Source organism: Neolamprologus multifasciatus, chromosome 22 (assembly GCF_963576455.1).
Source record: "Neolamprologus multifasciatus chromosome 22, fNeoMul1.2, whole genome shotgun sequence".
Lineage (NCBI taxonomy): Eukaryota > Metazoa > Chordata > Actinopteri > Cichliformes > Cichlidae > Neolamprologus > Neolamprologus multifasciatus.
This window is the reverse complement of record NC_140459.1, coordinates 7803075-7823776: the sequence shown is the minus strand read 5'-3', so window position 1 is coordinate 7823776 and position 20702 is coordinate 7803075. Positions and strand designations below refer to the sequence as shown.

Here is a 20702-nt window from a genome sequence, read left to right as displayed (position 1 = left end):
TTGGATGTAGTGATGGGATTTCCGGCTCTTTTTAGAGATCCGATTCTTTCGGTTCGGCTCACTAAAAAGAGCCGGCTCTTTCGGCTCCGAACCGGCTCTTCAGGTTGTTTTGTTGCTTTAATTAATTTATTATTAACAATAATATTAAATTATGCACAAAAGGAATTACTAACGTAAAAAAAGTGGTTTTATTTATATATGTTTATATATAAATATATGCGGTGGCCCCTAGAGACAAAACACGTACAAACTCCAAAACACATTTCTAGCATGAACTGAACTTCCAAAGCAGAGCTACTAGATCACTTAAATTACACAATTGAAAGCATGTTTGTGTATTTATACACAGGCACTCATATATATTCAAATAATTTAAAAACAATGTTCATTTACCTGTTACTACCACACACCAAATCCGGTCGTTGGTACTTGCTGGCTTGTGTAGCCACTAGGTAACAAAAGCTCAACACTGCGCCTGCATTCTGGAGCACTTCTGTTGACTTTTGTACGTGTTTTGAGTTTTTATGTGCTTCTGAGTTTTTACGTGCTTCGGAGTTTGTACGTGTTTTTACATGTTTTGGAGTTTTTACGTGCTTTGGAGTTTGTACGTGTTTTTACGTGTTTTGGAGTTTGTACGTGCTTCAGGGTTTGTACGTGCTTCAGAGTTCGTACATGATTTGAAGTTTGCTTTGTCTGTAGGGGCCACCGTAAATATACTTTTATTTATTCACTCCACATAAAATGTAATAAATAAATCATATAATACAAAAATCAACTATTCACATTTCAACTTTTAACTATTTAAATTTTCAGCTTTTTCCTTTTACAAATTTAAAGTGAAACAACACAAAACACTGCAAACCACAACACAATTAAATATAAATTAAAATATGACAACAAAAATAACATGCATATTCTCTGTCATATGGGCCCGCATAAATAAACTTTCTGAATTCTTTATCATCTGCAACTGAAAATAGTTGTGGATGATTACTATACCTTTCTAATGTGACGTTGTTGTCCCTGGCTCTCTTTCTCTCTCCCCCCGCTCTGTTCCTGTGCTACTGAGTGTAACTACCGCCCCTCCCCCCTTTGCCCAGCGTAAAGCACAAGGCTCGCGTGCAGAGTGAAGCGGAAAAAAAAATGCGAGAGAGAGGCTGAGAGAAAGAAAAAAAAAAAAAAAAAAAAACCCACGTGACGGCTCGCGATAAGGAGCCGGCTCGCGTCGTTCACGTCAAAGAGTCGGCTCTAAGAGCCATTTCGTTCGCGAACGACCCATCACTACTTGGATGAGTAACAAAACCTTTCTCCCACAAAACGCTACATCCAGATGAACAGAATCAACTTTTGGAGATATAGTTGGTTAGTTAGGGATATGGATTGAAAATACCCCCCACACCCCACCGCCTGCACCTCCCGAAGAATTTTGTCTGGGCTCTTATCTCACTTTTTTATTTCAAAAAATCAACAGAAAATTTCACATACATAGTTTTATATAAGGTTTTTAAGGCTGTGGTGTTAATTTTTAAATAACATGAGCCCAGCAGCAACACTAGGCTAACACTAACTAGCTAGCAAGATTATAAACCTGGTGCTAAACTAAGAGAAGCCACAAAATCAGTTTGAATAAGAGTAAACATTTACTCACCAAGTCAGTGTATCACGTAAAGATCCACAGCAATACAACAATAATATCTTGAGCTGACGCTTCTCCAGGTTTGCTCAATATTCCATAACAAATGCTGGCACCATGAACATGGGGACTGATTCAAGAGGGAGGAGGACGGTAGTGACGGGGCATTTTCAAAACACATCTTTCATCCTTCCGCACTGAGAAGCAAAACTTCCAGCTTACTTAGTTTTTCTATGTTAAGACAACTCAAATAAATTGAGTTTATCAGCGTTTTTGCATAAAAAGTACTGGTAACTTATTTAAATCGATTTCTAATAACATTTTGATTTAAAAAAAAATTGAGTTCAGCCTATTTAATGTTTTTAATTAAGCACAATATTTAAAAGTAGAATGGGAAGCAGAACCGCTTTTAGGCCCCTCTTCAGTGGAACCAGCTTCCACTTTGGATTCAGGAGACAGACACTATCTCTACTTTTAAGATTAGGCTTAAAACTTTCCTTTTTGCTGAAGCATATAGTTAGGGCTGGACCAAGTGACCCTGAATCCTCCCTTAGTTATGTTGCAATAGGTGTAGGGTTTTAGTCTAAAGTACCACTCAGTAGTGAGCAGCATAACCTCTGAGGAATTTAAACCGGCAATTCAAAGTTTTATTTATATTGCACCAAGTTACAATAACAGTTGCTCATATTGCTTTATAATGTAAGGTAAAGACTACATAATATAGAGAAAACCCCAAAAACATACCTGATATAAAGATATTATTTTTTAATGGTTTTAAGTTACAATATGACAGAGGCTATATGACAAAGAAACTTAAAGTAAAGAAACAATCTTTTTTAAATTAAAAAATAAAAACTATTTAAAAAATTAAAATCACTAATAACTGTTTCTAAACCTACATCTACAGGCGTTATTATGTAAACATATGTTTTCAGTGAGATCTGAATCTCTTTTTTGAAAGAGACCTGTGAACAAATCCCCATACAAAATAGATTACAGTCACTTTTTTCTTTTGCTTTTTTATATAAAGAGACATTTATATATTCACATGATTTTACAGTAAGCAGTAAATGCCCTCTGCACAGTCAGCTTTGCTGCACCCACTTCGTCTCTACACCCACTAGATGGCACAAGAAAATATATTTAAGGTTTGTGTCAGCTTTTTCCTTTTTGCTTTCGCTCTCTATATATTTACATAACAAAATATATTTTGTTGGGTTGATATATCACAGCCTTGCATGTTATGCAGTAAGTTGAGTTTTGGTGTTAGCATTTATCAGAATAGAAAAGAAACAAGTTAAGAAGTATTTTCTTAACTAAAACAAACCAATTTTGAAAAAAAAAACTTTTAGTTGACTGAAATAAATGTTAAAACTAACAACAAACAATGCCGTGAACTTACAAAAGTAACTCAAATAAGATAACGATATATATATATATATATATATATATATATATATATATATATATATATATATATATATATATATATATATATATATATACTGGAAATGTGCTTGGTTTTGTAATTTTTGCGAATTTGGTTTAAACTACACAACCTAAGAAGGCTTTGACGTTTTTTATTATTAGTGAGACATTTTATTGATACTGAGATAGGGTTTCTACATTACTGGTTCATCAGTAATAAAACGCTTTTTTATGCTATCTCTGTATCTTCAGGCTGCTGTTGTAGCTCCGTGTGTGTGTGTTTCAGAGGGTGTGCCGCTGGTTTCAGCGCTCCGCTGGAACTTGCATCAGACAGACCGGGAATGACCCGGATGTTAATGGTGGAGTCAGTGTGGCGTTGGTGTAACGGGAATCATATTCGTGTACACACGTCCTCTTGCCGTCCTTTGCTATTTAACGGTTACTGATTCTACAAAAACGTTTCTCTTTCTCGGTATTTAATACAGGATGGTTACTGCTTTTTACGTGTAATCGTGTTTGTTGTACTGACTTTGATTTACGAACAAAAGAATATCTGGCGCTAGCTTGCAAGCTAACACAATTTTTAGTAAAAGGTCGTCTGTCTGTGCTTACATTGGCTCATTCAAACGTTTTCTTTTGTGTGTGTGTCGGTATTCACCTTATCGCTCTTTCACAACTATCGAACAAACCAACCCACCTGCATGTATTTATTCTTGGTGTAATTTAGCTTAGCAGTTAGCATTTTACAGCTAATGTGACCTAATTGATATTTTTGGGTATAATGTAGTTAGCAGGTATTCACCCCTTTGGTGTAGATAAATAAAGCACAAAGACACGCCTGCAGGAGATGACATCTATCCTGTTCATAAGTAATCAGTCAGTATTTTTGTGTTAACTATTCCTTCTTTTAAAATCCAGATTCATATTAAACATTTCAGTTTGCTCACTCACACAGCCCTGAAGTCAGAAATGCATATATATGTGAAACATTGCTGCAACTAACTGACTGAAATTGTTTCATGCTGATTATTTGGGAGACACTGGTTATATTTAATGATTTTGGGAATCATTTCACCTTTATATCTGAACCTAAATGAAGATGAACTAATGAGATCATACTAATATTAATTGATCAAAATCACACATTTTATTAGTGTTGAATGCTTTATTGAACATATTCAAAATACTACATTTGCAATCAGGAAAACACATTTTATTAGTGAGAGAAATAATGTTTATTTGTATTTTCTAATACAATATTTTAACTCGGTTACATATCAAAGAGTGGCATATGGGTCAGGAGATATCAAAGAAACGGTAGGTACTCCAATGAAACAAAGTAGCAAAGGTTAGACATTATTTTACCCTGCAGACTGTTAAATGCATGCAGTCTTCTTCTTAACACTTGGAGTGTGAAAGAAATGCAGATGAGAGCCAGGAAACCTAAAGGGAATACTCTGAAAGCCTGAACATGAGTGTGTGGAGGGTAGTAGCCAAAAGGAAATGTGAGCCCAGTAATGTGTTGCAAATGTGCTTTATTTGCATTAACTGTCCCCATTCCCGCAGCTCATTCAGGGTGTATTTGCATACACTGTCTGTGCTGACATTGCAGTTCAGATTCAGTTACCTTAAACTCTGCCTGTATGCACATGAATGCCAATGACGTGGGATTTTCTGAATGTTAGCAGTGATTTTTTTTTTTTTTACCCTGCACCCACTCAGACACACCAGTTATGTTTCTTAAAAACTGGCTCACAAAGAAAACTGATGTACCAGGACTGAGAGGATGCTGCTGCCGCCCACTTTTAAATCATCATCAGCATCTTTTCTGTGTGAGATCTCTGCTACACTCTATACCCAAGAGTATGTGGGCATGTTTGTTCTGGAGGCTACAACGCACAGTACGACATTAGATTAATACAAGGGTGCCAATTGTGTTGAAATGATATTTTTTTCAGTAACATTCATTGCTCTTCCTGGTAGGGTGATGCTCGATCTGTGTTAGGTGTTTTAAGGTTTCATCCACTTTTTTCTTAAGATCTATTTTGCAAATAGTTGGTTTTTGAATACTGACACCATGCCAGATGTGTTTCTTTCTTATAATAAATGCATAAGTCAGCAAATATAATCTAAATACTGAATTACTGCCCAAAGATACTCTTGAAACTACCACCATAAGACTATTAATACATCACAAAGCTGAAACATGTAGCTGCCATCTTGCTGAACAAACATATACAGCCATCTCTCTTCTCTCATATCGTGACGCCCCAGATGAACAGAGACAGACTGTGAGCGATACCAGAAGCTGACTTCACTGTGAAACTCTTGTTAGTGAGAATAGTTATTTTCACAATTCAGTTCAAGTATATTTATTTATGTATCCAGCATCTTCTACAACAATCCAGAGGAAAAAAATTAACTCTATAAAGCTTTGGTTAATGGTGACATATTAAAAAAATGTTAATTTATGAAATTTAACATCAGCTATAACACGTTTATGAAGTAGAATCTATATAAAATACAATGATAAAGGAAAAACAAAAAATAAAGGAGAACAGTAAAATTGAGTTCAGAAAACAAACGTCAAAGTAAAATACAATATACTATAAAATAAAAATATATAACACTCTGACTCTACTATAAAGTGGCTCCGAAAAGTAGAATAGGTCAGCAAAAATTATATTGCTTTATATAAACTATTACAATTAACTATTTTAGTCAAATATTTAATGGTCTAACCTGCATAAATGCAAAGTTTAGATTTTTTTTTATTGTGAATTGTTATTTACTCACAATATACAAGCTACTGGTTTAAGAAAACAATCAGTCTAATTGGACCTAAGCATGTAGATAAGAAGGACAGAGGCTACTTTCAGTTTTAATACTTTATTTAAAATACTATCTACCATTTACAAAACCTTCATTTTAAAAAAACAGATAATGTGCTGACAAAATGACCTTTTTATTTATTTGTTTTTACAATAATGTTACCCAAGTCTGCACTCATAAAATTGTCATTCATTTCTCTCCAAATAAATAAAGCTGATCCCATATTGTTATTTTTCTAAATCCAGACTGGACTTTACCAGATACAGTGGGGCAAAAAAGTATTTAGTCAGCCACCGACTGTGCAAGTTCCCCCACTTAAAATGATGACAGAGGTCAGTAATTTGCACCAGAGGTACACTTCAACTGTGAGAGACAGAATGTGAAAAAAAAAATCCATGAATTCACATGGTAGGATTTGTAAAGAATTTATTCGTAAATCAGGGTGGAAAATAAGTATTTGGTCAATAACAAAAATACAACTCAATACTTTGTAACATAACCTTTGTTGGCAATAACAGAGGTCAAACGTTTACTATAGGTCTTTACCAGGTTTGCACACACAGTAGCTGGTATTTTGGCCCATTCCTCCATGCAGATCTTCTCAAGAGCAGTGATGTTTTGGGGCTGTCGCCGAGCAACATGGACTTTCAACTCCCGCCACAGATTTTCTATGGGGTTGAGGTCTGGAGACTGGCTAGGCCACTCCAGGACTTTCAAATGCTTCTTACGGAGCCACTGCTTTGTTGCCCGGGCGGTGTGTTTTGGATCATTGTCATGTTGGAAGACCCAGCCTCGTTTCATCTTCAAAGTTCTCACTGATGGAAGGAGGTTTTGGCTCAAAATCTCACGATACTTGGCCCCATTCATTCTGTCCTTAACACGGATCAGTCGTCCTGTCCCCTTGGCAGAAAAACAGCCCCATAGCATGATGTTTCCACCCCCATGCTTCACAGTAGGTATGGTGTTCTTGGGATGCAACTCAGTATTCTTCTTCCTCCAAACACGACGAGTTGAGTTTATACCAAAAAGTTCTACTTTGGTTTCATCTGACCACATGACATTCTCCCAATCCTCTGCTGTATCATCCATGTGCTCTCTGGCAAACTTCAGACGGGCCTGGACATGCACTGGCTTCAGCAGCGGAACACGTCTGGCACTGCGGGATTTGATTCCCTGCCGTTGTAGTGTGTTACTGATGGTGACCTTTGTTACTTTGGTCCCAGCTCTCTGCAGGTCATTCACCAGGTCCCCCCGTGTGGTTCTGGGATCTTTGCTCACCGTTCTCATGATCATTTTGACCCCACGGGATGAGATCTTGCGTGGAGCCCCAGATCGAGGGAGATTATCAGTGGTCTTGTATGTCTTCCATTTTCTGATGATTGCTCCCACAGTTGATTTTTTCACACCAAGCTGCTTGCCTATTGTAGATTCACTCTTCCCAGTCTGGTGCAGGTCTACAATTCTTTTCCTGGTGTCCTTTCGAAAGCTCTTTGGTCTTGGCCATGGCGGAGTTTGGAGTCTGACTGGTTGAGGCTGTGGACAGGTGTCTTTTATACAGATGATGAGGTCAAACAGGTGCCATTCATACAGGTAACGAGTGGGGGACAGAAAAGCTTCTTACAGAAGACGTTACAGGTCTGTGAGAGCCAGGGATTTTCCTTGTTTGAGGTGACCAAATACTTATTTTCCACCCTGATTTACGAATAAATTCTTTACAAATCCTACCATGTGAATTCATGGATTTTTTTTTCACATTCTGTCTCTCACAGTTGAAGTGTACCTCTGGTGCAAATTACTGACCTCTGTCATCATTTTAAGTGGGGGAACTTGCACAATCGGTGGCTGACTAGATACTTTTTTGCCCCACTGTATGTTAATGCCTTTAACTGCTTTTTAATACGTAGTTAGTGTTTTGAAAGGGTCCATCTTTGATGAAAAGCAGCCATAAATCCGGTAAATCTAAAAATTCCATAGTTACTTTTAGTTCAATATGGGAGCCAGTCTCATGATGATCCTTTTGTCCATCACAGCTTTACCTTAAGTGGCCTTTGTCTCTTCTTTGACTGCAACTAAAACATCCCAATAATGGTAAACACTTACACCAGATACACATGAGCTTTGAAACTGAATACTTCCTTTGTAAATATTACCAGTTATTGGAGGGTAAATGTGAAATAAACAAACATAATTCACATTAAAATGAATTTTTTAAAATGTGATTTCAAGTAAGATAAGAACGGGATGTTTTTCAAATGACATTGTGGTTACTGTGGGAGGTAAATTATTCAAATAAAAATGTGTTTTATAAAACATTGATTGAGACGTATCCTAATATTAAATCAAACCGATTTCTTTGAATAATTAAAAAAAAATCCTTGTGTCATATCAACAGTTAAATGTCCAAAGTTATGGACGTCAATCTGTGTAGATGTAATATTTGAGTGTCCAAATAATTTTGGAACACCAGAGCCTTTTCAAACCTATGTTGAGGATTTTGTTACTTGAGGCATTTGAATTTGGATATAGCACAAGACAAGGAGAGAAAAGCATGCATATCTAATTGCAGTCAGGGTTTTTCCACTCAAATCCTGACGTTTGGGGGTGGTGGGGGTTGGTGACTACAGACGTCAGCACAATTGGCCACACATTTAGTTAAGTCACTGAGTCTGTGATAACAAAAGCATCCGAGCATATATCTGTCAATTCTGGCTCTTTAACCCTCAGGTGACTGCCTAAAGTCATAGACGGCCCCAGCTGTAAATCTATTAGTGCCGGTTATTTGTAAACATATTTAACACCACATTTGTTGACCTACTTCTCCTACTTTTTTTGAAATGAGACACTAATACTGTAGGTTGTATGGCGTAACATTATCAGGTTTTATTTTATTGTAACATCATTGTAACAAATCAATTTGTGATGTTTTGCAGTGACCTGTGGCTAACAGGTGTAGAGTAGATACTTGAGGTTTGTATTTAATGCTTGAGGTGACAATGAAAACACAGATACTTTGGATTAAAAATTACTGAAACTTATAATTAATCAGAACTTTTTATATTATCTCTTATAAATAAAAATAGTATTGATATGATGTACACAAGCAGAGCCATTTCCTGTGTAAAATATTATAGCTAGGTAGTCTTAAATAACCCACTTGGTCATATTGGGAGCTTAAAAAGCTTAATCAATAGAGGGTTTATAAATAAAATGTATTATAGTATAGAATAGCCATTTATTGTCATTGTACATGTACAATGGCACTATGGAAAATTATATTTGAAATTAAATGCTTGACTACATGGTTATAAGTAGTTAAAATGTATATTTATTGTGATTCTGGTATGTGTCTATCTATCCTCCTCACTAACAAACATGTTTTCCCACGTCAGTAGTGAAATGTTCAGATCTGCCGTTGTCATGACCACCGCTCATACCTGATGAGTCATCACTGACGTGTTGTCAGGGACTGACTGCCGGTCGGTCGGCCTGTTGAATCACATTCTCCCTTTCACTCACACAAACACACACACAGAAAGAGTCATACTTCCTCCTCTCTTCGGCCCTGTTCTAGCTGGTCCCTGAAATAAGAGCACAGCCGTTGTACTTCACTCTCTTCACTCATCCTATCATTAACAGACTAAATCTTTATGAGCTGGAAGAAGAGCACCCACGCACTGCTAGTAAGTTGGACTTCTAATTAATGTGGCACAAATATTCATGGTACCCAGAAAATGAGTCCAGTGAGACAGCTGATCCCCTGACTTTTGATTTAGCGCCACAGTGAAGCTAAAGTTTATGGTTTTGAGTATATACTGTTTGACTTGGCTGCAACACTATAACTACTGCGAGTTTAATCTCACTTGGTAGCAAGTGTTAGGAACTTAGATTTGAACACTATAAACATCAGATAGGCTCATCAGCTACCATTACTCACACTATATATGCGCTCCTAAGGCTACGTCCACACTAATATGTTTTCATTTGAAAAAGCATCGTTTTCTCTACGTTTTGGCCTCCCATCCACACTGAGACGGTGCTTTTGCTGAAGGAAAATGCAGCGTTTTGAAAACACTCTCAAAAACATTTGAGAACGGTGCTTTCGTGTTGCATTGTGGACAGCGAAAATGGAGACTTTCTAAAACGATGACGCATTTTAGTCGTGTGATGCAGTCAAGTGACAAATTAAACTAAGATAGCGGAGGGCATTAAACAGCAGTTGTTTTGTTTGCTCTCAATTTTGACAGCCCTATTAAAGATTAATATCAGTTTGTACATGCTTCAGATAGCTTTTCTTCAAATTCTTTAATTCTCACTCGCTTTTCCAACTTTGTACTTTTGTGTTACTCGCAACAACAACTCCACCTCATTGTTAGTCCATTTAAAAAACTCGATGCAAATTGCTGGAAAGTAAATAAACAGCAGACAGAAATGAGTCAGACCGAATCGCCTTGCGTTTCACGCATGCCCAGTACTGGAACGTAAGCGTTTTCGTCCGTTTCAATGTGGATGCACAACTCTGTGGAAACGACTGAAAACGATAGTGTGGACGCGGAGCGTTTTCAGACAAAAACGCCATTTTCAAATGTATCCGGTCTAGTGTGGACGTAGCCTAACAGAATAAAATGTGTCACATTTCAACAGAGCCCACTCTCATCCCTGGGGCGTCAATACTAAAGTATAGTTGTGGTCAAGAGGTTCCCTGTGTGATGTCATGCACACACTGCTTGAGAGCTGCTAGCATATTTGGATGATGTGAACACCAGTTGCAAGGATAAAAATACATAACCCAAAACTAGTAACCGACTGGTTGCTAGCACCAAAAACCTCCATGTGATTGCTTTGGTCACAAGCAAATTGCAGTAGTTGCCTGTTTGTCTGTAGGATGCTGACTTGGGCCTCAACGCTGCAACCAACGCAAAAGGTGAACTTTTAACCTTGAAGATGAGCGATCTCTGTTTTCGGTTTGTGTTTCACGGTTTCACTGCCACTCAGAGAGTAGCTAGCAAGTGTTTACAGACGAGATGGTACTTTCCGTGGAAACTACAGCTGACTACGACAATCTGTTAGCGGCAATCACTGCAATCACAAGGAGGTTTTTGGCAACTGGTCGGGGAATACATGTTTTTCCTGGTGACCAGAGGGTCTCTGACTCCCTCTATGCCTGTGTGACTAGGGCTTTAGTAATCAATTTCCCTGCAACTGCCAGCAACCTTCAGCAATCACTCACATGGTTAGTGATTACATGACTGCAAAACCTCAATATTGCCTATAGCTAACCAAGTTGTTGTTAGTGCCTTGTAAAAATGAAACTGTTATCTGTAACTGGCTGACACAGCCTCGAGCCCTAATGCTAAAGGATAAAGATATGTAACGGGGGCAAACAGGAAGCATACATCGCATTGTGATGAGAACAGGTTGATTCATGTTATCCCAAAAATAGATCCTGCTGATATTGGTGATCCCAGTTTTTCCCTTTAGCACCACAGTGAGACCAAAATTTCTGCTTTGGAAGGAATTGGTTCAATAAATAATTTGGATCATTTACTAATGCCCTAACTAGGATGCTTTGAGAATTAGTTTTCATACTCATCCAGTACTTTATGGCTGTATAGCTGCAAAACTGTAAACACATTTATGTTGAATATAGTGAATATCAAACCTATTAATCAGGTGCCGCTGCTATCAAATCTCTCTAATTAATAAGCAAATAAAAGAACAATAATGGTGAATGTCTTTTTAATGTGCATCAAATAACTGAGCACTGCTTAAAACTAGTGTAATTTATTTAAACAGTTTTGCTGGTATTCGTGAAACTCAGACATTTTTCTAGTTTTTACTGATATTGTCAGTTAGGAAGTAATTTTGCTCAGAGGCATTAAAAGTCAAAGATATTATAGCATTCAGAGAAACCTGAACTGACTCACTGACTTCTGACTCTCTACAGTTTTTTTTTATGTCTGGTCACTTCATAAAATGGTAATTAATATTTGTAATATTTCAAAAAAAAACATCCAAATAACTACTGAAAAGCCAAAAAGTGAAATGAGCACCGAGGTGGGACTTGCTTTCAGAAGGACTTTGCTCAGCTTTATGTTTACAACTGAGGTTGTTATTGGAGGAAATATAGAGTGATATAATATGATGCAGATGATCAGAAGCCCAGTGGATTTTTCACATGAGCGCAGTATTACCACTGAAAGATCTGTTATCTAAAATATGGGTGCAAAGGTCGTGAGATCTTGATGTGCCAAGTGGTGACCGGCGACCATGAAAGTGAATGCAGCTGGGTGGTGTGTTTGCCTGCCAAAGACGCAGCTAAAGCCACTTTCCTGGGAGAACAGGTCAGGTGCCTATGTGTCTAAATCACCTTGAACGCTGAATTCACCCCTGGATCTCTGCCATGTTTCTTCACTCCACCTTTCAAAGACTGGACTTTCTAAATTTCAGGTCCTTCCTGACTCCTTAATGACTCATCAGTGACAACCTCATAAATTAGGGAGAAAGGTTAAATAGTCCCTATTTTATCACACTTATCCTTTTTCTATGAAGACATTTTTACAGCTGCCAATCAGGCTCCAGGGTCAGAGGCAACACCTCAACGGTACAAACCAACTGCCAGGCAAAAGACGCCTGTCCACATTTTTGTGCACTCACAAGTCAAAACCAGTCACCTCGTTTGAAGACTGCAGACAAATTGTAATTAATAGGTACAGTTACAGATTTGGGTCCTGTGTTTGGAAAATCATTGTTTTATCTTGTGATGGAAACTAAATATCCAAATAAGCTGTGTGTTACTAAATGTGTCATATTTTAATATACTTCTTTTTTTTTTTAAAGTATATTTCCCCAAAACATAAACCAGTCCTAGAGATCAAGCAATTGATCATTTATCATCAAAGTCAAGAAAAACTGCATCATTTCTGGTTCATAATGGCTGATTGTCAGGAGGTTTAAGTGGGTATGGTTTTACCCTCAAGGTGGGTCTCTGAGGTGCGACTATGCACATAACCACCACTAGTCCCCATGAAAGAATCTGTATTAACTTACTTCCCTGAAGTCAAAGCATATTCCTGTTATTTTTGGCCATTTAAATCAATGAACATGCATAAATTGCAAACACAGCTGACAAGAAGTCGCTGTTGTCATACTTTTGAAGGAGTAAATTTAAAAATTAGAAGACATGTGGATGTCCTCACAGGTCCTGAAGATCCCATTTGATTATAAAATTTATATGAAATTTATGTGAGCGGATCCTTGGATGCTTGCAGATTGGGAAATGATAACAGTAGCAATTACCTTCTTGTCTAAAGAATTACCTTCTTTAGACATAAATAATGATGATCTATGTTAGTTTGGACCTCAAGTGATTTTACTTTTTCAAAGTTTAAAAGAAAGAGTTTAAAAGAAACCTATTCTCTATTTAAGGAAACAGGTTGAAACCTTGAGCACCTTTGTGGCTTTGTTTGGTAGAAGGGCTGCACATAGTAGTTTTGTACTCTCAAAGAAAAACTGCAAGTGTGTATAATCTGAATTTGTTAATTTGTATTTTATTGCAATGCAAAAAGGTTTATGAGTGTACCTACACAGAGGCATATTTTTTCTGTTAATACTGCTAGTGCAACCTTTCGGCGCTAGAGCATTTATTTATTTTTGATTAATTTATGGTTGACTGAAAGTTCATTGTTTATTTTTCCAGGTACACTGCCACCTACTGTGACAGCACAAAAGAGAAGTGCAGCTTGACTAATTCACAGAAACAATGTGGAAAACTCCATAATGATTGTGAGATAGTCCAAATTTGATGAATTCACAGGGTGTTTCCTGGCTATAGTTAAGGCAATGACCCTGTGTTACCTTAATTAACTGAAATTCTTGGCCATTTAATAAACAAAAATGTATTTTATGCTCATGCAAACCCTTTTATGTGCAGGGAAAACACAGATTTATGATGAAAGGGGTTCACAGAATCACATCCACAGGTGGTGTGTTTGGTTACCAGTTACCTGCGAGCTTGTTGAGGCTCACATTTTTACACCCTTCCTGGAGAATGGCAGTTATCCACCCTGTGAATACATTTAAATCTTTCATTGTGTTATTGGCGTGGCTCCTCATCTGTAGCTCGTCTGACGGGTTATATTTAAAGGTGTAAAACACAGCAGAACTGGTTTATAGTCAAACATTAAGAGCAATTCACATGCATGCATAAGCAGTGCATTTACTGGTGTTTTGCGTATAAAAAAGACCTACACTTTAAAAGGTGCCTGCCAAGATGAGCTCTTTAACAACTGTAAATTTCCTGCTGCTCCACACCGCGCTCTTTCTGCTCTTATCTCCTCTGTGCTCTCTTCTTATCTCCCTACCCACCTCTCAGGCTCACTCTTTCCCCCACCCCCCTCGCCATCGCTGTGCTTGGTGCTGAGTGAAGGCAGCAGCTGCCAAGTCGAAGTGCCTGCTACCTGAACTGCAAAGAGAAAGCCGAGCCAGTATTTAGTGTATATGTATGTGAGAGAGTACCAGGGGAAGCCAGCTGCCTCTGTGCTAGGCAACATGCCAGAGTGACGAGGAAGAGGCAGAATCTGACCTCCTGACCTCCAAGCAGCATCCTCTGACCGAGTTCTCAGCCTTATTCCACCTTTATTTTATTTGTTTTAATTATTCACAATGTACAGATTTACCAGGGAGACGCACAGAGAAAATGTGGCCACATTAGCTGTAAATATTCTTAAGATTTAGTTATATATTTTTGGATTTCCCACCATGCTTTGGTTTGCAGTTGTAAACAAGCCCTCACAACTGCCAGGAATGTAGATGTGTCTTGGGTGTAGGGTGTCTTGAAAACAGTGGGGTTTCATCTTTCCCCCCACCCTGGGTGCTCTTTGAATCTCATTGGATTTAAATAATCTTATCAGACTGATGAGACGACCCAGTGTTAACAGTAGTTGGAAGTGGGGAGTATCCTCAGGGACTTTAGATTGAGGTTTGAAACTTCTAAAACATAAATTGTGATTAAAATAATCAAAATTCTGTTACCTGTGTGTGACGTTTCTGCTCGGATGTCCCTGAAAAACATAAAAGCAGTGAATTATCATGAATATTTAAAACATTTTTTTTAAATAAAGCACAGATGCAATCCCCTTTCCCCATTTTTTTCTGAAGGGTTTGACTGCAGTGCTAATTATAAGCCTGAATTATTATGATAAATAAGAATCAGGGTTTTTCCTGGCATAAACAGACCTTTTGGCGGTATGGAAGCTTGACTGTTATGAACATGAGTCTTTTTTGCCTTAACAGAAGTTTATGCATCTTCCAGTCATTTCTTGGCCACCTAATATATAAACTTGTATACGGAGCTTTAGTAAAGTACATTCTACTAGTTAATTTTTTCCTTGATTTGAGTGCTGCTAATGTTTTCTTTCTAAAAGCTCTATAGGTGCTGCCAAATTACATCATTTATACCTAACAAAAAAACCCCCTAAAATATAATAAAAGTACTCTTTAATGTACAACAATACTACACATATTTCAGCATTAAAGTAGATTATTATTATTTTCCCTCAGCATCCTAGCATTTTGTGTTCTGATGTCTGGAAAATGTAAAAGTGTGCACCTTTTCATAATAAAAGTGGTGGAATTTGTGTGAAATCTAACTTTAAAGATGTGTTTTTCTGTATCTTTTAAGTCACCCTCGTTTCTCCCCTGGATATTTTTTTAATTTAATTAATTAATTATTATTATTATGTTTTTTGCTGCTGAATTTTATTCACATCAATGAGACATGATGCATGTTGCAGGGCTTCATTCGGCGGCGTACTGACGTTTTTTGCAGGAATGTGTGTGATTTGCGGGGTTTTGCGCCGGGGAGGGTGACGGGAAACGAGGCCGCCTCCCATTGAGTATAAAACCTCCCAGTCCGGCCCCAGTCTTCCTCTTTCTGTTACCTGGCTTAGGGGCAGCAGCTTTGGCCGTGAAAACCCAGAAACACCGGTGAGTTTAGCTCCCATTCTTCACATAGAGAGGGGCCCGGCCTCGGGCCTTTAAAGGTTGTAGTTAAACGTGATTTGTTCAGGCGTTAGCATCTTCTTTGTGCTTCTTTCGTTTAATCCCAAACTTTGCTTTTTCGGTTACGTAACTTGACACTAACCTGTGGATTTAATTTTCGAGGGAATTAACCCTAAAAAATGGTAAAGGTCGTTCTCGCCTGATTGTATTTAACATGATAGTTTTTTGCGAGGTTTGTGCGTTAGTGGGTTTACTGGATGCTGTTTTTAAACTTTTGACGAAAGATTTTTTACGAGGGAGGAGAAAATGTAGAGTGGGCAACGGGAACAAAGGAGGGCTGCAAGACCGGAGATCCGAAGATGCTTGAATGGCATTTCTTCTCTCTCCTCACTGAAACAACTGTCCGTATTTATCCGGCAACAGCTGCTTGAAGTCCGGACAAGACAGCTTCTGGATATTTGGCGATCTTTGTAACTTTATCCGACGTGGCCCAGTGGAGTAACACGTGTCTCGGCTGGCTTGTGGCCGAGTGAGGCCTAGCAGTAGCAGCCGCCTACTAGCGGCTAAAGCCTAGCGACTGAGTAGCCATGGAGTTGAATTTCAGTTTTTAACTCCGTATAAATTAAAAAAGACAATACGTTTCAGTAGGCTTAATTTTTTTCCCCACCGCCTTTCATTATGCCTACATGCCGGGATGGTTTCCTAATGTAGCCGGGCTCAAGATGCGATAGCTTAGTTGTACGAACATGTCTGTTAACGAAGCCTAACTGGTACTTAATAGTAAGACTAACGCAATTTTTATTTTTATTTAATCTTGCCCACAGAAACTAAAACAATGGCAAAGGAAAAGACCCACATTAACATCGTGGTCATTGGCCATGTCGACTCCGGCAAGTCCACCTCCACCGGTCACTTGATCTACAAGTGCGGAGGAATCGACAAGAGAACCATCGAGAAGTTTGAGAAGGAAGCCGCTGAGGTAAGAGCTTGTGTATTTACATACATTTTATCTTGAAAACAGTTTCTGTTAAAAAGTCCAAGATGGCGGCGTCGGCATGCCTTCCTCTGAGCTCAACTGCCCGGCACGAGGGTGTAACAGCCGTGTGCGCGCATGCGGGGTGGGGCTTAACGCGCGCAGAGCGCTGGTGGTGAATGTGCACTTTGTCTGACAGTCTGAGGCCTCCAGTGAACAGAGAATAAAAGCTTAAAGTTTATACACAAAACAAAGCACAACCTCTGTTTGAATATGACTTGCATACACTAAGATTTAGAAATACTTTTAATGCTTTGGAAAATTGTGGGTTTAATGTTTGTACCTGATAAGTGATTAAATGTCCCTTTTTGAGGAGGGGGGCTCCCGGTAATTTGAATACTGGATGCACTTCAATCTTAGGATCGACATTGAAATTTTTCCATGTAGATATTTGGATTGTGACCTTAAATTTCATTAATTCCTTCCCCCTCAGATGGGAAAGGGCTCCTTCAAGTACGCCTGGGTGCTGGACAAACTGAAGGCCGAACGTGAGCGTGGTATCACCATCGATATCGCTCTGTGGAAGTTCGAGACCAGCAAGTACTACGTGACTATCATTGATGCCCCTGGACACAGAGACTTCATCAAGAACATGATCACTGGTACCTCCCAGGTAAGAACCATAAGCTCCAACATGAGGATTTGACTCCTGCAAACTTCGCCTTGCAGCGGACTTGGATCTAATCTGCATCCTGGTGTTGATTTTCAGGCTGACTGCGCTGTGCTGATCGTTGCTGCTGGTGTTGGTGAGTTCGAGGCTGGTATCTCCAAGAACGGCCAGACCCGTGAGCACGCCCTGCTGGCCTTCACCCTGGGTGTAAAGCAGCTTATCGTTGGAGTCAACAAGATGGACTCCACCGAGCCCCCCTACAGCCAGGCTCGTTTTGAGGAAATCACCAAGGAAGTGAGCGCCTACATCAAGAAGATCGGCTACAACCCCGCCGCCGTTGCCTTCGTCCCCATCTCTGGGTGGCACGGAGACAACATGCTGGAGACCAGTGACAAGGTGAGGACTGCTAGCCATTCCACACATCTCAATTTGCTAATCTGACTGAACATGGACTAAACCATCAATGACTTTTGTCTGTAGATGGGCTGGTTCAAGGGATGGAAGATCGAGCGCAAGGACGGCAATGCCTCTGGAACCACCCTGCTGGAGGCTCTGGATGCCATCCTGCCACCTTCCCGCCCCACTGACAAGCCCCTCCGTCTGCCCCTGCAGGACGTCTACAAGATTGGCGGTGAGAACTGTCATAGTACTACAAGGCTAGTATTGCACTACGCCCATGTTTTTTGGTGCTTTAACAATGTTTTAATTTCTCAGGTATTGGAACTGTACCAGTCGGCCGTGTTGAAACTGGTATCATTAAGCCCGGCACAGTCGTCACCTTCGCCCCTGTCAACCTGACCACTGAGGTGAAGTCTGTGGAGATGCACCACGAGTCTCTGCCCGAGGCTGTGCCCGGTGACAACGTTGGCTTCAACGTCAAGAACGTCTCCGTCAAGGAAATCCGTCGTGGATACGTTGCTGGCGACAGCAAGAACGACCCACCCAAGGGTGCTGAGAGCTTCAACGCTCAGGTTGGTGTGGAGACAATGGTGCTGAGCGTCTTCAGGATTGGGTTGTATTATGGAATTGGCTAACTTTTAGCGTGTCCACAGGTCATTATCCTGAACCACCCCGGTCAGATCGCTGCAGGCTATGCCCCTGTGCTGGATTGCCACACTGCCCACATCGCTTGCAAGTTCAGCGAGCTGGTTGAGAAGATCGACCGTCGTTCTGGCAAGAAGCTTGAGGACAGCCCCAAGTTTGTCAAGTCCGGAGATGCCGCCATTGTCAAACTGATCCCACAGAAGCCCATGGTTGTGGAGTCCTTCTCAAACTACCCTCCCCTTGGTAAGTTTGCTTCCCAGAAGCCCTACTTGATTTGATTAGGCATAATGTACAGCAGCTAACCCCACCTTTCCCCTGCTCCTATTTCAGGTCGTTTCGCCGTGCGTGACATGAGGCAGACAGTGGCTGTCGGTGTCATCAAGTCTGTTATCCCCAAGGAAGTGTCCGGAAAGACAACCAAGGCTGCAGAGAAGGCTCAGAAGGGCAAGAAATGAATGGCCGTTCAGGGAATGCATCAACAAGACGTGTGCCGGCAGCAGCGGGCAACCTCTTCCCTTACATCTTCCTCCCACCCTGGATCATCCTCACTGAGGCACAGCTCTATACTCAAGGACTGGCTTATGCTGATTAAAACCCATCGCAAGAGTTTTCGCAGGAAAAAGAACTCTATGGCATTGTCACTTACCTGAATCACATGACAGTGCCTCTTCTCAGTTGAGTTAAGTTGGAAATGGTTTAGAACTGTATCTCAATGTTAAAATGCCACATTTGATTGGAAAGAAGCTGCTGGTAACTAATAAAATATTGTCTCCGAAAAAATTGAAATTGGCTTGTCTGTATCCTTCACAGTTGCAGTTGGTATGACAGGCGAGCCTCTGTCATGTGCTGCAGCTGTTTTTTATCCATGCTATTTGTGTCCAGTGATGCACTTGTCATCCAATCGCCTCCATAGGAGATATGCCACCCCAGCCAATAGCACCCCTTATTTTAGTCTGACACACAACAAGAGCAATGCACATCCCTCCCTCTCCTCTAGTTCGGTATATAAACACCGGAGAGATCACGCTCTGTCCTTTTTTGCCTCCGCTCGAAATCTCTGGACGTCTTGGTAGTTGCTGGACACAGGTTGGTGAATTTCATTGAAAATGCAGCTGTTGGAGCTTAATTTTTAACATTGCATTTCCACAAAAGCTGGGGTATTAGAGCTTAAATCATCAACTGATGGCTAGAGCCAGAAACCTTAGTAATCCATTCAGTGCAACGTAGCATTTAGAATTCTCATTGAAAGGTTTAAAACGTGCTAGCTCACCTTATTTCCTTCTCCTGGCTCGTTTTAGCCTGTCTGGCTTACTTGTAAGGGTCCACATCAGGATTTTTAGGCAGGCGCTGGGGACAGATGTCAAAAACGAGTTGCCAGGTTGTTTCTGCCAGTCATGGTAGCCCTGTTCTTTCCACCTGCGTGAACGCGCGCATTGACTCCCAATGCTGTATGTTCGGGTGCGCGCTTGCATCAGTTGACAACATGGCGGCTCCGCGCTCCCGACGGGTGCAACATGGAGGCGAGGAGCCGGTTTTCACCCAGCACGCACATGGCGTGTGACTCATCAGCGTCCCACCTCGGTGTCCTTAATGATTATAGATAGTGTCCTTTATTTTAAAAAAAAAAAAAAAAAAAAAAAAAAAAAAAGCAGCACCCCCTCCCCAATAGTCTCTTATGTTCAAAGCGTATAGTAGCATACTGCAGCCATTTACAATTCATACGACTTTGCGTATTTTTTGTTGCGCAAGGACCGCCTAGCTAACATTACTTAACCTCTAATGCCGTAGTTGCAGCAAAGTGGAAAGAAACAGTTTATTACTACATTTTGACAACTTAATTTTCAATTTAATTGGCTTCATAAAACTCATGGGGAATGACCAAGAACAAGGCCTGTGAGAAAAATTGGAGCCTGAACTATTTCATTTTATTAAACACGAATCCCCCATTAATTTAATAACTCTACAGAAAAACGGGGATCCTTAACGTTCGGTGAAGGCAATGAGCCACAATGGCGTTCACTGGGCTCACACCATTTTGGGGACAACTGCTATTATATATGGCACATTATGTATTTGAACAGTGGAAATGACTGCTCCTCATGTTGTTTAAAAACAGTAAATCG

General features: G+C 39.8%; 1 protein-coding gene and 2 long non-coding RNA genes across 3 annotated transcripts in view; 1 reads left to right on the top strand and 2 right to left on the bottom strand.

The window, feature by feature from the left end:
• The window catches only part of LOC146492814 (uncharacterized), a 181421-nt gene that overhangs the window by 4061 nt on the left and 156658 nt on the right, over positions 1–20702 (bottom strand). The gene's annotated exons all lie outside the window — the stretch shown is intronic.
• LOC146492826 (uncharacterized) lies at positions 4273–20696 on the bottom strand. Its single transcript, XR_014871853.1, has 2 exons — positions 19850–20696; positions 4273–14952 (listed from the first exon to the last, which is right to left on the bottom strand). It is a non-coding gene; the product is annotated as an uncharacterized LOC146492826 (long non-coding RNA).
• Positions 15737–19365, top strand: LOC146492827 (elongation factor 1-alpha). Its single transcript, XM_085147998.1, has 8 exons — positions 15737–15877; positions 16717–16871; positions 17359–17538; positions 17635–17931; positions 18016–18166; positions 18250–18506; positions 18588–18822; positions 18910–19365. The coding sequence occupies exons 2-8, from the start codon at positions 16728–16730 to the stop codon at positions 19032–19034; spliced, it is 1389 nt and encodes a 462-aa protein (XP_085004124.1). The 5' UTR covers positions 15737–15877; positions 16717–16727; the 3' UTR covers positions 19035–19365.